Source organism: Onychomys torridus, chromosome 1, assembly GCF_903995425.1.
Source record: "Onychomys torridus chromosome 1, mOncTor1.1, whole genome shotgun sequence".
Lineage (NCBI taxonomy): Eukaryota > Metazoa > Chordata > Mammalia > Rodentia > Cricetidae > Onychomys > Onychomys torridus.
The window spans coordinates 98,581,523-98,602,588 of record NC_050443.1 but is presented as its reverse complement, the minus strand read 5'-3'; the positions used below and the strand labels follow the sequence as shown (position 1 = coordinate 98,602,588).

At 37.7% G+C, this 21,066-nt stretch overlaps 1 protein-coding gene across 1 annotated transcript in view; it reads right to left on the bottom strand.

The window, feature by feature from the left end:
• The window catches only part of LOC118577265 (ATP-binding cassette sub-family A member 3-like), a 141,816-nt gene that overhangs the window by 57,499 nt on the left and 63,251 nt on the right, over positions 1–21,066 (bottom strand). Inside the window, exons 14-15 of the mRNA XM_036177397.1 lie at positions 20,841–21,051; positions 18,924–19,074 (exon numbers count right to left, since the gene is read on the bottom strand). Of these exons, the coding sequence (XP_036033290.1) occupies positions 18,924–19,074; positions 20,841–21,051 (362 nt within the window). The remainder of the gene's footprint in view (positions 1–18,923; positions 19,075–20,840; positions 21,052–21,066) is intronic.

Below are 21,066 nucleotides of genomic sequence, written 5' to 3'. Positions count from 1 at the left end.
ATCTTTATCTAGAGCCCATGTCTGTATCAAGTCCCACAGACTAGTCCATTTCTAGCTGTATAAACTGTAAGTATCTTTTATATTTAGACATTAAAAAATGTGATATTCCAAAGGAAAAAAATGCTATCAATTTGACAGTTGGGGGACATGGAAGGAGTTGGTGAAAGGGGACTTGGTAGAGGCTAAAAAGAGGAAAGAAAAGGGGGAAAATGATATAATTGTATTTTAAATAAAAAAATATAAAAAAATAATATGCTTACCCCAGTGTTAAATTTAGTGGTAGAAATTTCACTCAAATAGGAAAGATGTGGTCCTTTGTAATTTCTGGGTATATTCACATTCTGCTGCTTATCTTGTCTCATCTTTTCGTATGCCAAGTTGAGAGTCTGAATATTCCTTTGGGGAGTTGCCAGCTTATTGACCCTACACATATATAGATACACAAAAAGCACAGAGTATTTCCTCTTAATCATAGCCTCAAATTGCTTTTCTTCAAGAATCTGAAACCAGCCTATAAAACAATATAGACTATTGATATTGCCCTAGGTTGCCTCCCAGAACTTGAAAATAAGACCTATAGGTAAAGACACAACCCACTTTGGACACAGGATTTGGAAAACTGAGTTGGAACTGACCTGGAAGACTCCTCTCAAGGACTAGCTCTCACAGTAATAGAAAGAGCTATGCAAGCCGCCAAGGGAGAAAAGGAATCAATAGTCCTACCTAGCTGTAAAAGTCTACAAACCACAATGATCAGCATCACAAAATTCCCAGGGGTACAACAGTGGCACTTATACTTTGGGGGGCAACCAACAACTGTCTAATTGAACTTAAATCCTGTTCAGTAGGAGGGAATTAATGCCTAGTGCTGAAAAACCTAGACAACTCCTTGAGGAGAACTCATTACAGCCACTTTCCCAAACAAGTATAATTCCCAACTACATTCTATATAGCTCTACTTATAAGCACAGACAGGAGCAGCTCTCACCCCTCACCATGAAGTTTCCCCCCAGCAGATAAAGACCATTACAGACATGTACAACTGGTTAAGATGCAGAGAATAAAATGACTGTGGGATGCTCAACCCCAAGCGATACATCTATAACACAACTGCTACATCTCAGGCTCAGGGGATGGCACAGAAGATGGGGTAGAAAAACTGTTAAAGAGAGGACCAGAATATCCGCTGTAAGAGTGTATTCTATACATGGCAGTTGTATCCATGAAACCTTAACATATATGGCTGTCTCAATAAGTCCTTCATAACAACTACACCAGTGGACATGCTTTTGTGGATGGGGGAAATCTCACAAAGCCCCACTCTTAGATAAGAGCTATATTCAATCAATGGCTGATAAGAGGAGAATCAGTCTTCTCCAGGGACGAGCCCTCTGATAGGTTATCTAATCCTGAGTGGTCACCTCTTATGGTGATATTTCATTTGTACTGAAATGTGATTCTATTTGTAAGTTAATAAATAAAGTTGCCTGGGGGTCAGAGCTAATAGCAAGCCATAGCAGAAGCTGGGCAGTGGTGGCGCATGCCTTTAATTCCAGCACTTGGGAGGCAGAGCTAAGTGGATCTCTGTGTGTTCAAGGATATAGCCAGCATGGAGACACATGCCTTTAATCTCAATACCAACCATAGAAGACCTGGAGGTCTGTATAGATGGGCAGTGACGAGGAGGTCATGTATTTGGGTTTACAACCAATGAGAAGGCAGAACAGAAAGTCAATAAAAAGGACAGACACACAGGAAGTGGGTCTCTTTCTGAGGAGAAGGATGACAGTGACAGCTAAGGGTAAGAAAGGTGGTTTTAAGTCTCAGCTCTCAGCTACTGCTCTGACCTCTTGGGCTTTTAACTCTGCAATTGGCTCTGTGTTTCTTATTTAATAAGACTGTTCATGTACAATCTCTAACACATATAAGTATGAGAAACACTAAATGGACTCAGTAGGATGTATTTATATATACACATGTACACAGGTATATATGTAACAATTAATTGAAGAAGAGGTTTGTGAATTTGAGAGGGGGACATTGGAGGAATTGGAGGAGAGAGAATATGAGATGGAAATAATATAAATACAGTACCCACTCATGAAATTCTAAAAAAAAAAAGTTAAAAAAGGACACACATCAATGCCAAAGTTCAACTTCTTTAAATCTCAGCTGAATATACATGGAAATATATTACCATAAAAATAGCAAATTTGAAAACTTAGTGACACTTTATTTCAGCTGCAAAAAGGTGAGGTTTGTTCTTTCTTTCTTTTCTTTTTTTCTTTTCTTTTCTTTTCTTTTTTTTTTTTTTTTGAGGCAAGGTTTCTCTGTGTAGTTTTGGTGCCTGTCCTGGATTTTGCTCTGTAGACCAGGCTTGCCTCTCCCCCCTGAGTGCTGGGATTAAAGGTATGCGCCACCCTCACCTCACTGAGGTTTTTTAACATAGAAGTTTATGGGTAGAAAGTTTTTTTCCAGGGTATTATAACTCACTTAAGGAAAACCTCTTCCATTGTAGTGATGGAAGCTCCAAAAATTGGCAATTCCCAGTGTTTTCTGTTTTATTTCCAATTCAGTAAACAAAGCTTCAAAATCTGTAAAGAAAGAAGAAACAAAGAGATGGTGTTGGGTCTAGTTATGTATTTTTTTGTACATTTTATTTTTCAGTAAATGGAATAAAAATGCAAGCACTTCAACTTTCTCCATTTAGTATTTTAACTATTCTTTCCTATCTTTTTCTCCCTTTTTACAATTCTTAGGACTAGGGATGGAGCTCAATGGAAAAAGTACTTTAAAAAAAAAAAAAAAGGAAAGAAAAGAAAGAAAGAAAGGAGGAGAGAAAGGAAAAAAGAAAGGAAGAAAAAGTACTTTCCTAGCATGAATAAGGCTTTTGAGTTTCAATTTTCCAGCATTGCCAAACAAAAGAAAATGTATTTCTTTTTTTATTTGCTTAAATTTTTTTCCTAGATCCTTCCCAACTGGCCACACACCCAATTTCATGTTCATTCTTAAGAAGAGTAATATTTTAAAAAGACCAAAAAAAAAAAAAAAAAAAAAAAAGGAACATCCCCCCGCAATACACACACAAATACCAAGCCCAAGCAAGCAAGCAAACAAAAACATCACACAAAGATGTGGAGTCAGTTTTGTGTTGCCCAACTCCTCCTGAGCATGGAGTCTGTCCTGAAATGTAATTGATACAATGTGATTTTCCTTCTCCCAGAAACTGTCATTTACAAATAACTTCTGGGTTAGGAGTGAGATTTTTGTGCTCATTTTATGTGGCAGGGATTTTGTCTGGCTTAAACTTGGGAAGGTCCTTATGCATGCTGCCATAGTCTGTATGAGTTCACATGTAAATCAGCTCTCTTGTATCTGGAAGACACTGTTTTCTCTGGAGTCATCCATCACGGCTGGTTCTTACAATCTTTCCAAAACCTCCTCTTCTGAATAGATCCCTGAATCTTGAGGGGAAGGCTTTGGGGAAGACATCTCATTTAGGCCTGAGTGTTCCAAAAGTCTCTCATTCTCTGTGCTGTCCAACTGTAGCTTTGGGTTATTTACCATCTATTGCAAGAAGCTGTTTGATGAAGGCTGAGTGAGGCATTGATCTATTGGTATAGAAATATGCCATTTGGAAGCATTTTACTATTATGTTCATTTATCAGAACAATGGGTACTAGGCTTCCCCTTAGGGCCCGTGTCCTATGTAGTCACATGTTTTTGGTCACTTTAGCAGTGTCAGGTATGGGTTCCATCTCATGAAATGGGCCTTAGATCCAATCAAAATGTGGTTGATTACTCCTGTGACATTTGTGCCACTATTGCATCAGTGAGTATACCTTGCAGTCAGGTTGCTGTTATACCTTGCAGGATTTGTGGCTTGGGTGAAGCTTCCAGATGGGCACCAGCTTGATTCCTCCACTTAGGTTCAATGACATAAATGGTGTCTTCAACAACAGGGGTTTTTATCCAGTTTTGGATAGTAACAAACAACATTAGCAAAAGCCTGAAGTGCTTTGGGGAAAGGGCTGTGGGACCCCTTTGGCTAATGACTTAGCAAGATACAACCCATTTCTGGTAGTGGTGTTTTATTTGTAGCAAAAAATGTCTAGCTGGAGCACTGTCTCCCCCATAATATGGTAATTCTATTTAAATTTCTTTAATATGTATACATTTTAGGTTTTTATGATAGATGATTCCCATAGATGTTTTCTAAAGACCTCTATTAATTTCCCTTCCCTATAACCCCTCCTTTATCCTGTCCTTCCATGCCTTTCCCCATTTAATTCTAGTCTAGTTCCCCTTTATCACTTGGCAATTCTATATTCTATTTCCACTATATTCCACTTACTTGGAAGATCCTCTCCTCTTCTCTCTCTTTCTAGCTACCTAGCCTCTGTGGGTATTCTAGATAAAACATACATATCTTAAATGCTGACATCCACATAGAAGAGGCAAATATGAAATGTTTGTCTTTCTGGGTCTTGAGCTATGTCCCTTGGGATGATGTTTCTAGTTACACCCATTTACATACAAATTTCATAATTTTATTTTAACAGTTGAATAATTCCATTGTGTAAATGTATCACATTTTTTACTATCCATTCATTAGCTGATGGACACCTAGGTCATTTCCAAGTTCTGGCTATTATGAATAGAGCAGTAATGAACATAGATGAGTAAATATGTCTGCAGTAAGATAGAGAGTCCTTTGGGTATATGCCCAAGAGTAGTACAGTTGGATCTTGTGGTAGATCTATTTTCAGAGTTTTGAGAATCCTCCACACTGATTTCCATAGTGGCTGTACCCATTTCCACTCTCACCAGGAATGGATATGTGTTCCCCTTCCCCCTCAATCTTGCCAGCATATGCTGTCATTTGACTTATTCACCTTGGTCTTTTTGACTATGATAAGATGAAAATCTTAAAGTAGTTTTAATTTGCATTTTTCCTCTGTCTAAGAATTTTTAACATTTCTAAAGTATTTCCTAGTCATTTGTATTTCGTCTTTAGAGAACTCTTTTTAGTTCTATACTCCATCTTTAAAATTGAGTTGTTTTCATAATCAGGATTTTTTTCTTTGTATCTATTAGATAGTGACTGTAACTGTTCTTTTGCCATCTATAGGCTTCCTCTGTGCTTGAATGATGGTGTCATTTGCTGTAAAGAAGCCTTTTAGCTTCACAAGCTTCCATTTATTAATTGTTGTTCTTAATGCCTGCACAATAGGGGTCCTGATCAGAAAATCCTTTCCTGTGTTGATGAATTAAAATGTGTTCTGTATTTTGTCTTCTATCAGATTTAGGATATCTTTTTCTGAGGTCTCTGGTCCATTTGGAACAGAGTTTTTGTGCAGGGTGTTAGATCCATTTTCATTCTTCTACATGCATCTACCTAGTTTACTAGCATCATTTGTTGAAGTTGCTGTCTCTTCTCCAGTGTGTATTTCTGGCTTGTCAAAAATCAGGTGTCCACAGGTTTGGGGGGGGGGGTTATACCAAGATCTTTAGTTCTATTCCATTGGCAAATCTGTCTGTTTTTATGCCAATGCCATGCTGTTCTTAATTATTATAGCTCTATAGTAACAACTTAAAATTTGGAGTGTTGATACTTACAGCAGTTCTTTTATTATTCAATATTGTGTTAGTTATCCTGACTTTTGCATTTCCATATGCAGTTTAAGATTTTTTTTCAGCTTATGTGAATAATTGTAGTAGGATTTTTCTGTAGATGGCTTTTGTTAGGATGGCCATTTTCACAATATTACTTTACTGGTCTGTGAGAATGAAAGAGCTTTCCATCTTCTAGTGTCTTTTTTCAATTTCTTTCTTCAGTGTCTGAAAGTTTTGTATTATACAAATCTATCACTTGCTTGCTTAGTTATTCCAATATGTTTTTGAAGCTGTTGTGAAAGGCATTGTTTCTTTTTAATTATGTCTGTTATTTGCATAAAGGAAGGCTACTGACTTTTGTATATTAATTTTATGTCCTGTTACCTAGTTGAAAGTGCTTATCAGATGTAGAAGTTTCCTGGTATACAATCAGATCATCTGCAAATTAGGATACTTTAAATTTTTCCTTTCTTATTTCTATCCTTGAACTCCTTAAGTTCTTATTGTTCTAGCTATTTTTTAAAGATTATATTTATTTTATTTTTGCCTGCATGTATGTCTGTGTGAGTTCCAAAACCCCTGGGAATTGGAGTTACAGACAGTTGTGAGCTGTCAATTGGGTGCTGGGAATTGAACCCAGGTCCTCTGGAAGAGCAGCCAGTGCTCTTAACCACTCAAGCATCTCTTCAGCCCTGTTTGCAAGTATTTTATTGAGAAATTTTGCATGTATGTTCATAAGGAAAATGTCTGTAATTCTTTTTCTTTGTTGGGTCTTTATATGGTTTGGATATCTATTAGAATAACTGTGGCCTTGGAAAACAAACTGGGCAATATTCCTCCTGTTTCTATTTTGTGGAATAATTTGAGTAGTATTGGCATGAACTCCTCTTTGAAAGTCTAGTAGGATTCTGCCCTAAAACCATCTGCCCCTGGGCTTTTTTGGTTGGAAGACTTTTATTTATTTATTTTATATTCTTCTCTCATACAATACATACTGACCAGTCTCCCCTCCCTCCACTCTTCCCAGTTCCTGTCCCTCCCACCTGCCCTGTCCCCTTCAGAAAAGAGCAGGACTCCCAGGGATGTCAACTGAATATGGCATAACAAGTTACAATAAGACTACCACAAACCCTCACATCAGGGCTCAGGGATGCAACTCAATAGGAGGAAAAGGGTCCCAAGAGTAGGAAAAGAGATAGCGACACCTCTACTCCTACTCTTAGGAGTCCCACAAAAACACCAAACTAACAACCATAACATATTTGCAGAGGACCTAGTGCAGACCCATACAGGTTTTGTGACTGCCCCTTCAGTCCCTGTGAGCCCCTATGAGCCCTGTTTAGTTAATTCTGTGGGCTGTGTTCTCCTGGTGTACACTGGCTCCAAGTTCTTCCTTGATTGGGAGTCTTCTAATTACTGCTTCTGATTCGTTGTGGAGTATAGGTTTATTTAAATTGCTTATCTGATCTTGATTTAACTTTGGTAAGTGGCTATGTATTGAGACAACTATTCATTTCTTTCAGATTTTCCAATTTGGTGGAGTATAGGTTTTTAAAGTACATTTTTTTATGAGTCTCTGGATTTCCTTAGGGTCTAGTGTTATGTCTCCCTTTACATATCCAATCTTCCTAATTTGGATATTATCTCTCTGCCTTTTTGTTAACTTGGATAAGATTTTTGGCAATCTTATTGGTTTTCTCAAAGAACCAACTTGTTGATTCATTGACTCTTTGTACGTTGTTTCTACTTTATTGATTTCAGCCCTAGGTTTAATTATTTCTACTCTTTTTGGGTATAATTTCTTCACTTGGTTTTAGACTTTTTGGGTGTGTTATTAAGTTACTAGCACGATGTAAGCGAATCAATGAGAGTCTGTTAAAAGGGTATGAAGGCTTTATTAAGATATAAAATGGGGAGAAAATGCACTCATGGATACAGAACAAAGTAAACAGCTGCCATGGTCCTCCGTTTGGCATGGGGGGTGGGGATGGTGAATCGGACCAGCCAATTTCTGACCACCACAAAAGAGCAAGCACACCGTCATATAACCCACCAAGAGGCCATAGCCTAAGGCCTCTGGGTACTCCAAAGCTATTGGTGGAACAAATACCCACAACATTTCGCCTTTTTGTCTAAATAAGAAGGTTTGAAACCTAATGCAAAATTATGTACAATAAGAATGATTATCAAATATTGTCCAGGACAAAGGATATTAACATAAACAAAAATGAAACTACAACCAAGAACAACATCAAGCAAGAAACACATACTAAATGTCCAGACCATTGGTAAATGGCAAACTACAGAGATTACTCCAATAGCTGCTATCCCGAAGAATCTGAATCTAGTACCTTAGTTCTTAGCTAGGAATACAAGAGGAATGTAACTGTAACCATCTAAAAAAAGAAATGCTGTGGGATGGTTTTTCTGTATGCTATGAATTTGTATTGCTCCCAATGCTTAACAAATAAAGCCGCTTTGGCCTATGGTAAGGCAGGATAAGAGCCAGGCAGGATATCCAAGTAGAGATAAAGAGAGAAGAAGGGTAGAGTCAGGGCAGATACCATCTAGCCATCCAAGCAGTAAGATGACAACAGACCGGTAATGCCACAGCCATGTGGCAAAATATAGATTAATAGAATTGGGTTAATTTAAGATGTAAGAGCTAGCTAGCAAGAAACCTGAGCCATAGACCAAACAGTTTGTAATTAATATTAACCCTCTGGGTGATTATTTTATAAGTGGCTGTGGGACCATGGGACTGAGCAGGACAGAGAAAAGGCTCTGGCTACAGCACAAGATTTCTCCAAATTTTTTTATGTAGGCACTTAATGTGAGGAACTTGCCTCTTAGAACTGCTTTGTGTCCCATAAATTTGGGTATTGTGCTGAATAATTTTATGTCAACTTTGACACAAGCTAAAGTCCTCTGAGAAGAGGGAACCTCAATCGAGAAATGTCTCCATAAGATTGAGCTGTAGGTGATTTTCTTAATTACTGATTGATGTGAGAGGGCCCAGCCCATTGTGAGTTGTGCTGTCCCTGGGCTGGTGGTCCTAGGTTCAATCTGAAAGCAGGCTGGGCAAACCATGTGGAGCAAGCCAGTAAGTAGCTCTCCTCCATGGCATCTGCATCAGCTCCTGCCTCCAGGTTCCTGCCCTGTGAATTCCTGCCCTCACTACTTTTGATGACAAACTGTGATATGGAACTCTGAGCAAAAGAAATCCTTTCCTCCTCAAGTTGCTTTTGGTCATTATGTTTCATCACAGCAGTACTAAGACAGGTATATTGTGTGTTCTTTCATTTGATTCTAGAAAGTTTTTAGTTTCTCTATAATTTCTGTCCTGACCCATTTTCTTCAGTTGTGAGTTGTTCAGTTTCCATGAGTTTATGAGCTTTCTGTTGTTTCTGTTGTTGATATCCAGTTTTTCTATAGTAAATATAACACTTTGCATTTCCAATAGAAATGCACAAGAGTTCCAGCATGCCACCATGTCCCACCATGATGTTAATGGACTGATCCTCTGAACTGTGAGCTTCCTCAATTAAATCTTCTCCTTTGTAAGAGTTGCTGTGGTCATGGTGTCTCTACAGCAATAGAAACCCTAACTAACACAGAAGTTGGTACAAGGCACTGACTGGTGTATTGCTGTGACAGGCCTGACCATGCTTTTGTTTGAAGAAATATGGACTTTGGGACTGTGGATTAGAAAAGCAGTACACTGCTTTAAGATGGGTTTAATGGGCCATTCTAGTAGAAACATAGAAGACAGTTATTTGAATTATGAGGGGCTGGCTCAAAACAAAAGCATGGTCAGACCTATCACAGTAATACCCCAGTGCCTGGTATCAACTTCTGTATTAGTTAGAGTTTCTATTGCTGTGAAGAGACACCATGACAACAGCAACTCTTTAAAAGGAAAAACATTTAATTTGGCCGACTTACAGTTTCAGAGGTATATTCCATTATCATCATGGTAGGAAGCATGACAGTGTGCAGGCAGACATGTTGCTGGAGAAGGAGCTGAGAGGTCTACATCTTGATACCCAGGCAGCAGAAGGAAACTGTATCACATTGGGTATAGCTTGAGCATGTAAGACCACAAAGCCAGCTCCCACAGCAGTACACTTCCTCAACAAAGCAACATCTCCTAATAGTGCCACTTGTTATAGGCCAAGCATTCAAATACATGAATCTATGGGGGTCATTCTTATGTAAACCAGCACATGGGGATTGTATTAAATGTGTAGACTGATTTTTTTTTTTTTTTGGTAGGATGGCCACTGTCACTATATTAATCTTGGTGATGCATGAGAACAGATCTTTCCATCTTCTGATCTCTTCTTCAATTTATTTATTTCTTCAATGCTTTAAGTTTTTTTAATTATAAAAGCATTTCACTTGGTTAGTTAGAGTTATCCCAAGATATCTTATTTATTTATTTTAGGCCATTGTGAAAGACACCGTTTTTCTGCTTTCTCAATTTGTTTGAAATTTGTACATAGAAAGGCTACTGATTTTTTCTGTGTATTATTTTTGTATCCTGCTGTGGGGTTCTCTGCAACCTTCACAGACAGCTGGGAGATGAGTAGCAGGAGGCAAGAAGGCAGTTCAGTTCAATACAACTTAGTAGAGGGAATTGCTTCAAACTTTGGGAGTCTGACCTCGAGGGTTTATTTTAGGCTTATTTAAGCACAGCACAGTTTGGAGAAAATTATTCTGGTGATGCTTAATTCAATCCCATATGTACAACAAAGCATACAGAAACCTTGAGGAATAAAGTAATTAAAATACTAGTTAGACATGACTACACTGAAGCTCTTTGTAAAGTTGAAGAAGATAGGTTCTATAGATCAACAGAGAAAAACAGGTTTATGATTGATTGAGAAAAATTTATAATGAGGGTCTGGAAGAGGGTCCAGTGATGGAAAAGTCTCTATGCACACAGACAACACAAAGTCACCAGGCTAGAAAGAATGTCCACCCCAGCCTTCTGGGAAGAAAGCAGGTTTTGCATTCCTTTGAACAAGCCTATGTGTTCCCCTAGTAAATGTTTGTGAACACAAAGACCTCCATGCTCCTACATCCTACTTCTTTTCTGAAAGTGCTTATCAGCTGTAGAATTTCTAGTGGAGTTTTTGGGGTCATTAGTGTATATAATCATATCATCTGGAAATAAAGATACTTTGACTTCTTCCTTTTCTCTGTGTATCTTTGATCTCCCTTCAGTTGTCTTACTACTGTACTTAAGATTTCAAGCACTATACTGAGCAGGATTGGAGAGAGTGAACACCTTTGACTTGTTTCTGACTTTAGTGGACATGCTGAATTTCTCTCCTTCTAGGTTGATGTTCGCTGTGGAATTACTGTAAAATGCTTTTTATTATGTTGAGGTATATCCCTTATATCCCTTGTTTCTCTAAGACTTTAATCATGAAGGGGTATTGGATTTTGTCAGAAGCTTTTTTCTGCATCTAATAAGATGATCATGCAGTTTTTGTCTTTCAGCTTATGTGGTGAGTATTTATCAGTTTACCTATGTTGAACCATCCCTGCATCTCTGGGATGAAGCAAACTTAATCATAGTGAATAGTATTCTTGGATTTGGTTTACAATTATTTTATTGAGAAATTGTCCATCCATGTCCATGATAGATATTGGTCTATAATTTTATGTTTTTGGTTTTTGTGTAGTTTGGGTAAGAGTAGTTTCTATAAATAGTTAGGAAATATTCCTTCAGTTTTTATTTTGTGGAATAATGTGAGTAGTAGTGGTGTTAATTCTTCTTTGAAGGTCAGGTAGAATTCTGCACTGAATCCATCTGGGCCTGAGCTTCTTTTGGTTGGGAGGCATTTATATATGGTTTCTATTTCCCTAGGGGTTCTGGGTTTTTAAAATGATTATTTGCTCTTCATTTAACTTGGGAAGGTCGTATATATAAAAAAATTAATCCACTTAAATTTTCCAGTTTGGTGAGTATAGATTTTAAAAGTATGTCCTTCTGATTCTCTGAATTTTGTCTATAATAGCCTTCCTTATTTCATTGATAATTTAATTTGTATCTTTTTTCTTCATCTTTTAGTTAATTTGAATAATGGTTTGTCAATCTTTTTTAATTTTCTCAAAGAACCAACTCTTAATTTCACTGATTCTTTATATTTTCATTGTTGCTTTTATGACATTGATTTCAACCTTTAGCTTGATTATTTCTTCCCAGACAATTTTTTGAAGGGTGTTATTTCTTCTTGTTGTTATAGAGTTTTAAGGCATGATGCTGTTATAAATATGAAACCTCTGCAATTTCTTGATGTAGAAAATTAGTGCTAAGAACTTGCCTCTGAGATCTGCCTTCATTGTGCCCAATAGGTTTGAGTATGTTCTATTTTCAATTTCATCCAGTTCTAAAAAAGTCTTTAATTACCATTTTGACCTTTTTTTCTTTCAGTAATGCTTGTTCAGATTCCAGCAGTTTGTACACTTTCTGTTGTTGATATCCACTTTTAGTTCATGGTGGTCAGATAGGGTGCAGGATGTAATTTCAATTTTCCTATATCTGTTGAGACTTGCTTTGTGCCTAAGTATGTGGTCAATTTTGGAGAAAGTTCCAAAAACAGGTGAAAAGATAAATTCTTTTGTGTTTGGGTGAAATGTTTTATAGATAGCTAGTAGGTCCACTTGATTTATAACATTATTTAACTTCAGTATTTCTGTTTAATTTTTGCCTGAATGACCTGTATATTGGTGAAAGCTGGGTATTGAAGTCACCCATTGTCACCATGTGAGGGTCAATATGTGATTTTAGTTGTGCTACCATTACTTTTATGAACTTGGGTGCCTTTGTGTTTGGAATTGCAATGTCCTCTTGGTGGGGTTTTCTTTTGGTGAGTACATAGTGTCCTTCCCTACCTCTTATGATTAGTTTTGGTTTGAAGTCTATTTGTCAAATATTAAAGTAGCTACACATGCTTGCTTTTTGGATACATTTGGTCGGAATAGCTTTTTCCATTCCTCTACACTGAGGTGATATCTATCCTTGATGGTAATATGTGTTTTTTTGATGTAGCAGAAAGATGGACCCTGTTTTCTAATCCAATCTGTTAGTCTGTGTCTTTTTATTGATGAATTGAGACCATTAATATTGTTGTCATTGAGCAGTGTTTACTGATTTTTTTTTTGTTGTTGTTATTGTGTGGGGGTTCCCCCCATTTGATTTACTGTTCTGGGATTATTTATTTCTTGTGTCTTCTAGGGTATGGTTTACCTCTTCAGACTGAAGTTTTTCTTCTAGTTCCTTCTGTAGATTTCGATTGGTAGATAGATAATGTTTAAATTTTATTTTATTATGGGCTTTTCTATTTATCTGTCCATTGTGAGTCATAGTATTGCAGGGTAGAGTAGTCTAGCTGGCATCTGTGGTCTTTAGTACTTACAGAACATCCTTACAGGCCCTTCTGCCTTTTAGAGACCCCACTTAGAAGTCAGGTATAATTCTAATGGCCTGCATTTATATTTTACATGGTTTTCTCCTTCTGCAACTTTTAATATTCTTTCTTTGTTCTGTACATTTAGTATTTTGATTATTTGTATTACGGGCAATTCTCTTCTGGCCCTGCCTATTCTGTATGTTCCTTGTACCTTGACAGATACCTCCTTCTTTAGACTGGGGAAATTTTCATCTATTATTTTGCTAAAAATATTTTCTGTGTCCTGGACCTGGGTTTCTTCTTCCTCTATCCCTTTTTCATATATTTGTTCTTTTCATAGTTTTCCATATTTCCTTAATGTTTTGTGCCTGAATTATTTTAATTTTAATGTTTTATTTTACTGAGGTATCCATTTTTTTCTACCTTGTTTTTTTTAACACATGGGATTTTCTCTTTCATGTCTTGTAATCTTCTGATGAGGCTTACATCAGAGGGTTTTGTTCAACTTCCTAAATATTTCATGTCCTGTTTTATTTCAGTTAAGGGTTTCTTCATTGGTTCTAGTTCTAATTTCATGTCTTCAACTGTTTTCATGGTCTTCAGTAAGGTATTTATTCATATTCTTTTTTAATGTCATTGAACATATTCATACTTGCTATTCTGAAGTCTTTGTGTTGTGTTTCACCTATATTGTATTTCTCAGGGCTTACTTTAGGAAGGTTATTGGGTTCTGGTGGAAGCATATTATCTTGGCTGTTCATGATTTTGGTTTTTCACTGGAGTACAGCCATCTGGAGCTATGACTGAAGTGTTCCGAGGTGATGTCTGGTCTTGTATTGTTGGATGGATGTTCTGTTCTCTGGTTACTGTTGCCCTCGTTAGATCCTAGGCAAGTGGAATGGCGATGGGGTCTCTGGTAGAGTGTTTCTACAGGTTGTCAAGTGGCAGATAGGAATGGAGATGGGATAATAAAAAGCAGTGAGGGGGCTGTGAGAAAGAGCTATGAGGATTCTGCCCACAGCAGGAGTTGTGTGGTGGGAGGAACTCTTACACATAGGCTACAGTGGGACAAAGAATGTGTGGAGAGTTAAGGACAAAAGTGTTAAGGGGATCTATGGTTTGTACCAAGAGGTGGAATCTCCAGTAAATGGAATTGGGTGTGAGGAGGGCTCTGTAAGCACATTGCTAAAGGACTGCAGGTGAGCCTTGAGAGCTTGTAATGGAGGAAAAGAAGACAAATCTCTTGAGTCTCAGCCTGGTGTGGCCACTTGTGTGTGTGGGGTCTCTGGTAGAAAGTGTTTCTGGGTGTTGGTGGCTGACACAGGGAATGGAGATGAGCTAGAAGAAAAGGCTGAGAAGGTCTGAGGGAAAGAACTAAGTTGGGTCATAACAAGAGGAATACCATCAAGAGAATGGAGGTAGGGTGGAGGAGGTACACCTGTAAGCACGCTGCTCATGACTGTAGTGAGACTGGAGGGATTGTGATGCAGGGTGGATAGAACAGTGGGAACTGCAGACCTGAGCCCCAGCCCAGTGTCTGAATCTTCTTTTGTTTTTTGCAAAATAGAATTTCAATATTGTTTTGCTCTGTAGGAATTTCTAGTTAACAGTTGTAAAATGTTAGTAGACCATTTCTTACTCTACTGCTTATCACAAGGAGATGGGAAGGAAGAGGGGTTTACTTTGTCAAATTTCTTTGTACTATAACTTATTATTTGACATAAATTCCTTTGTTAATCTAATAAGACCATCAGTTTATTTTCTAAGCAAGATGGAGACTACAGTCACTTGACAACAGATTATTCACCTATGGTTTCTGTGGGAAAGTTCTGAATTAGTGGAGTTAAAAACTGGCTAATGGCTACAAAAGGCTTAGATATCCAGGAGGAGAATAATATATATAGTCTTTGTTTTTGTTTTTGTTTTTGTTTTTGTTTTTTTTTTGCTAATTTGTACAGTAGTGACATCAAGGATTCTAGAAAATAATTTTATCAGGAAGACTTATGGCTTGTTTCTATTGCTGTGACAGACACCATGACTAAAACAACTTAAGGGGGAAATGGTTTATTTCACCTTACAGGTTATAGTTCATCACCCTGTGAAACTAAAGTAGGAACTAAAGGCAGGAGCTTGAGGCAGAAACCATGGAGAAATGCTGCTTGTTGGCTCATTCTGTCTGTTCCAGGCTCAGGATTAGCCTATTTTAGTACAGAGTCCAGGGCCACCTGCATGGGATGAGGACCTCCCACAGGGTCGGGCCTCCCACAGCCATCACCAATCAAGACAGTCTCTCACAGATACGGCCACAGGGTGATCCGATCCAGGCACCCCTCAGTCAAGGTTCTCTCTTCTCAGGGAACTCTAGACTGTGTCAAAGTGACAGAAAAAACTAACTAGTACAACTTAGTATGTCCCTTAACAAAGGTGACATCAAATCCCAAAGTTCTTCCCTTGAACAGGCCAAACTCTATCTCCAGATAATACCATTTGCTTTGGTTGTTGCTTCTAATTTTACTCAGTTCAGTATGACGCTTTTCCCTGTGGTAATTCTTCAATGTGCTCAGGCCATGTTTTTGTCTTTTGAATCTTGTCACTAGAATCTCTAGTTTTCACCTATATTTAAGACCTAATATATGTTGCTGAAGATCATTGTGCAAAAATATCATTTTGGTAATGTCACTAGTTGATTTGTTTATAAGGGAAATATTGATCTTCCAAAACAAACTTGAAATGTTCCCTTCTCTAATTTTTCCAGGAAAAAATTGTATATAATTGGTAATTTAAAAACAGTCTTTAAGTGTTGGGTACATTTCATACTTAAAAACATTTGGCTCTGAAGTTTTCTTTGTGAATTCACTTTTCTTAATATAGGTTCTTACTATGCTTGCCTCAAATTTATGGGGTCATGTAACCTTACTGCCTCAGCTTTGCACTACAAAAGCAGACACAAGATGTCTGTCTTGTGGTAAGATTTAAATTTTTTAAAATTCAAACTTTGTTGTAAAGAACTTTCAAAAAACAAAACAAAACAAAACAAGTACATACCAAAATTAACCAGACAGAAAGTCTACCGTTTTCAGTGAACTTCTATAGTTATGGTCTTTCAAAGTTTTCTTTCTTCTTTCTGGGAGAACATGCTATGTGGGAATTGCATGGGCTTTGAAACCTCAGAGCCCGTCCCCAGTGGTGCACTTCCTGCAACAAGGCACACTTCCTAATTCTTTCCAAACAATTCCATCATGACCATGGACCAAGGCTTGTATCCACATAATAATGCAAAATGCATTTTAGTCCAACTTCAGAGGTACCCATAATCTTTCACTGTCTTAACACCATTTTAAAGACCAAAGCTCCAAGACTCAAAACAATCCCTTCTCTGTAATCCCTTGTAAAATAACAAAGCAAATTATGTACTCACAATACACAATGGCAAGGATATAAATTACCATTCCAAAGAGGAGGAACAAGGGACATAGGGAGGAAATACTGGACCAAAGCAAGGCTGAAAACCAGGAGGTTTTTCAAATCCTGTAGCTCTATGTCTGGTATCAAAGGGATTAGATGGCTCTTTCCTCCCATCTTTGCTGAGTGTGGCAACACACCTCTCTCTCAGGCTAGCTTCATTCCCTGTTTGCAGCTCTTCTTGGCAGAAGTCCCTTCTGTCTTAGTTAGGGTTTCTATTGCTGTGAAAAGACACTACGAACATGACAACTCTTATAAAGGAAAAAATGTAATTGGGGTGGCTTGCTTACAGTTTCAGAGGTTCAATCCATTATTCTCATGGCGGGGAATGTGGCAGCATGTAGGCAAACATGGCACTGGAGAAGGAGCTGAGATTACATCTTGTAGGCATCAGGAAAATGGACTCTGACACTGAGTGGAATCCTGAGCAAGGGAAACCACAAAGCCTGCCCCTAGAGTGACACACTTCCTCCAACACCACCCTTACTCCAATAAGGCTACACTTTCTAATAGTGCTACTCCCTGTGGGATTATAGGGGCCAATAACATTTAAAATACCATACCATGATTCTGGCATCTCCAACATATTGGGTTGTTCAATGTAATCTAGGAATCACTTTCACAGCTTTACCCAGTGGCCTCTCTGGCTTTCCTTAACCATGGAGGAAGATTCTACAATTCCTTTGCTCCTATATCCCTCACGACTCTAAAGCCAGAGCTACATGGCCAATGCTGTCAAGTTCTATTGCCTTTTTGGGATCGAACTTGGCCCTTCCTTGAATTACATTTGTATAAGTTTTGATTTGTTGTTGCTTTTTAGTAACATATAACTTCTTAGCCCCTTTTACAAATTTCAGGATTAGGTACTTGTGGTCTCACCCTGAGGGCACCACTTCATTCCATTTTTCCTCATCTCTTTCAGCATAAACCAAGGTTCTAACATTAAATTTTCTGGTAACATTTTTCTTCTCAAACTTCACATTTTGTACTTTTGTTTGCCCTGCTTGCTCTTTTTCATTATAGATCTATATAAGAGCAATAACTAATAACTATAAAACAGAGTCAATATGAGGCTGTCTTGAAATCTCCTCTGCCAATGAAATTAGTTCTAAACATTTCATTTTAGCTTAGCAGATTCCCAGGACAAGGGCAGAAAGAAGCCACATTCCTTGCAAAAATATAAGAATGTTTCTAACTCAATTGCAATTATTATTTCCCTTTGAAACTTGTTGAGCTGGGCTTCCCTAGTCCACACTGCTCTTAGCAATACTGTCTTCCAAGCTCTTACTAGGTGGCCCATTATGTCCCACTTACAGTGCTAACTGCTTTTCTGCTTCACAGTACCAAAGTTTTCCACATTCCTCAAAAAACAAAACAACAAAACAAAAACCCAAAAGAGCCAACGCCCCCTCCCCCCCAAACCACCAGCACGATGAGACCTGTTACAGCAATAGCCCATGCTTTGGTACTAACTTCTGCATTAGCTGCTTTCTGTTCCTGTACAGAGATATTAGGCCAAAGCAACTTTTAGAAGAAAGAATTTATTGGGGGTCTTGCTTATAGTTTTTTAGGGTTAGTCCAAGATCATCATGGCAGGGGACATGGCATCAGGTATGTGCGCATGGTACTGGAGTAGTAGCTGAGAACCTAAATTTGATCCACAAGTTGGGGGGGGAAGGAAGGGGGAAAGGGAGAGAGTAAGTGCTGAGAGTGGTGTGGGCTTTTAAAATCTTAAAGCTCACTCCCAGTGACACACCTCCTCCAATAAAGCTATACCTCCTAATCCTTTCCAAATAGTTCCACAAACTGGAGACTAAGAATTCAAATACATGAATGAGCCTATGATGGCCAGTATTAATCACAGATGGATATCTAGGAGGCAATAACTTCTGACAAGAACAAAAACCTAGTACAGTCCTTGAAGAGGAACAACAAACACACTTAGCTGGGATGGTAATCACAATGAAGTGTCTTGGTGAATACCTTCGATAACTCATCTGATTAGTAGTAGAGGTCAAACAGATGTGTTATAGCTTCTCTAAGAATTGCCACTCAACCTGAATTACTCTTTACCATCTTAATATTTCTCTGGGTCCCATTTCTATGTATCTGTTTGTACACTGGAAACAGTGCCATTACTATCCATCACTAATATTAGAAAACTATGGCCACTAGGTTGGAAAATTTGAAACAAAGTATCAAATAAGCCTTGTGTGACCTTGAAATTATGAGGCAACTCTCTGTTTAGTAACAGAAATATTGAGCTATGAGCTTTCTAACTCTCATTGGCAAATGGTAGCTATAAATAGAAACTTTGGTTTACTATAAATGCATTACTCACTAAAGTTACTAAGCCTAGGGAATGAAAACATGTTTCTAGTAACCCCCAAATCAACCATCTAAAATTATTGAGATCCATACCTTGATACATACTTTTTGGATAGGATAAATGATAACTCACTTCCTAAATCATTTTCCAACACAGCATCTGGAACATGATGCTGAATCATTGCAACAATATTGTCAACATCACAATATTCTTCTTTCTCCATGACTATGCGATATCCAGCACCTGAAATAAACCATTTAGATGACCAACTGAAGAAGTTTTCTACTTAATACCTTTAAGAGTAATATTTGCTCTTCATGGTTTAGGTTATCTACTCCTATAAGGAAGAAGATATGGTATTCAATAAGGCATTTAGTACTGAAAATGTGGCAGCTGATACAAAAGTTTTCAAATGGCACTCTAAGAGACTGAGTAAATGACAACTACATCTAGAATTTCAATATAGTCCTCAGTGAACCTTAATGATTTAGTGTATAGAACCAAACATAGCTGATACACAAAGTGAGGTTCCCTGTTATTGGACTACTTACTTTGAAATAGAAATCTTAACAATCATTTATTCACTGTTAGTCGTACATTATATACCAGACACTCATCTAGGCCCCAAGGATACAGTAGTGAATACTACAAATAAAAATGTATCTTCAGCAGGACATTTCAACCTGTAAGGTGATCATAAACTTTGAAAAATAAAATTGGCATCCAAACTGACAACAGAAACTATTTTTTAAAGAATATATTTGTGTTTGCAGGCAGCTGGAGAGATGGCTCAGCATCACTTGTTTCTCTTGCAGAGGACCCAGGTGTTGTTCTTAGCACCTGCATGGTGGTTTACAATCACCCACATTGAGCTCCAGGGAATCTAATGCCCTGACTTTTGTGGGTACTGGGCACACATGTGGGGTACATACAACATGTGCAGGCAAATACACCCTTACACATAAAATAAAGTAATCGAATAAAAATATATATGGGAAAATGATCAAAATACAATATATGAAATCTCAAAGGATAATGTTCTATAAAGTGGATTATTGATTTGAATCTAATACATAAAGGACAGAGCATGGTAACCAGTAGCTGAAGTGAGTGAACTCAAATCCTGGATAAATTTGTTAATTAACCTTTAATTATTTCTATTTACATTTCTATTAATGTAATTTTAGAATCCTTCTACCATGTCTACATTATAACCTCTAATCAAAAATTCTGCTATAATTTTAACCCACAATAATTCAGTTCAAGATACTATTTTTATCACTTATCAAAGATAGATAGAATTAATTATCACAGAATTGCTTTATTTCACTTACATAATCTTATTTTATGTGTATGAGTATTTTGCCCACATGTATATCTGCACACCACATGAAGCCTGGTTCCCATGGAGGCTACAAGAGGGCATTGGATTCCTTGGAGTTACAGATGATTATGAGCTGTCATATGGATAATGGGAATTGAACCTAGATCCTCTGCAAGGCAACAAGTGTTCTTAACCACAGAGCCATTTCTTCAGCCCTCATTTATTTAATTCATTTATTCTGCATTACATTGTTACTGCCAATACCAAATTTCAGATTTATGTAATTATGGTGAGGCATAATACTGGTTCTGGTAACAGAAACTAAAGGAAGGGCTATCTGGTTTCTCCTCTCCTCAGTGAGTGAATGAATGAATGAATGAATGAATGAATTAGTCAATCATTTCAATCGACCAAATAACCATCTGGATGCAGATGCATTCCAGAGACAAAGAAGATTGTTAGTAAGTACAAAATGGGATAGCAACTTTGTTTCAGATTGCAAAGAACCATGATCAAAGCACATATGAAAATCTCGAAGAACTAAACAAATTTTTTAGTTATATTAATTGAGATTACAATTGCAGAATTGAGGAAGGTAACTAAGTTTTGGGAATATAGTGAAAATAATGTTGGAAGAGTATCACTAAGGTATTACTATACTAAGAACGATCAAATGGAGTGAGACCATATATTTGTTTCAGGAAGACGGAAGAGCCACAGCAGTGCAAGGTCCCCCTGACCATGATGGCAATGCGGTCACCCAGGATGTCAGCTTCATCCATGTAGTGGGTGGTCAGTAAAATGGTCCGATTGCATTTATAATGCTGAAGGAGATCCCAGGTGGCCCTTCTTGACATTGGGTCCATGCCAGATGATGGTTCATCAAGTATCACTACCTAAAAGCCAGAAGA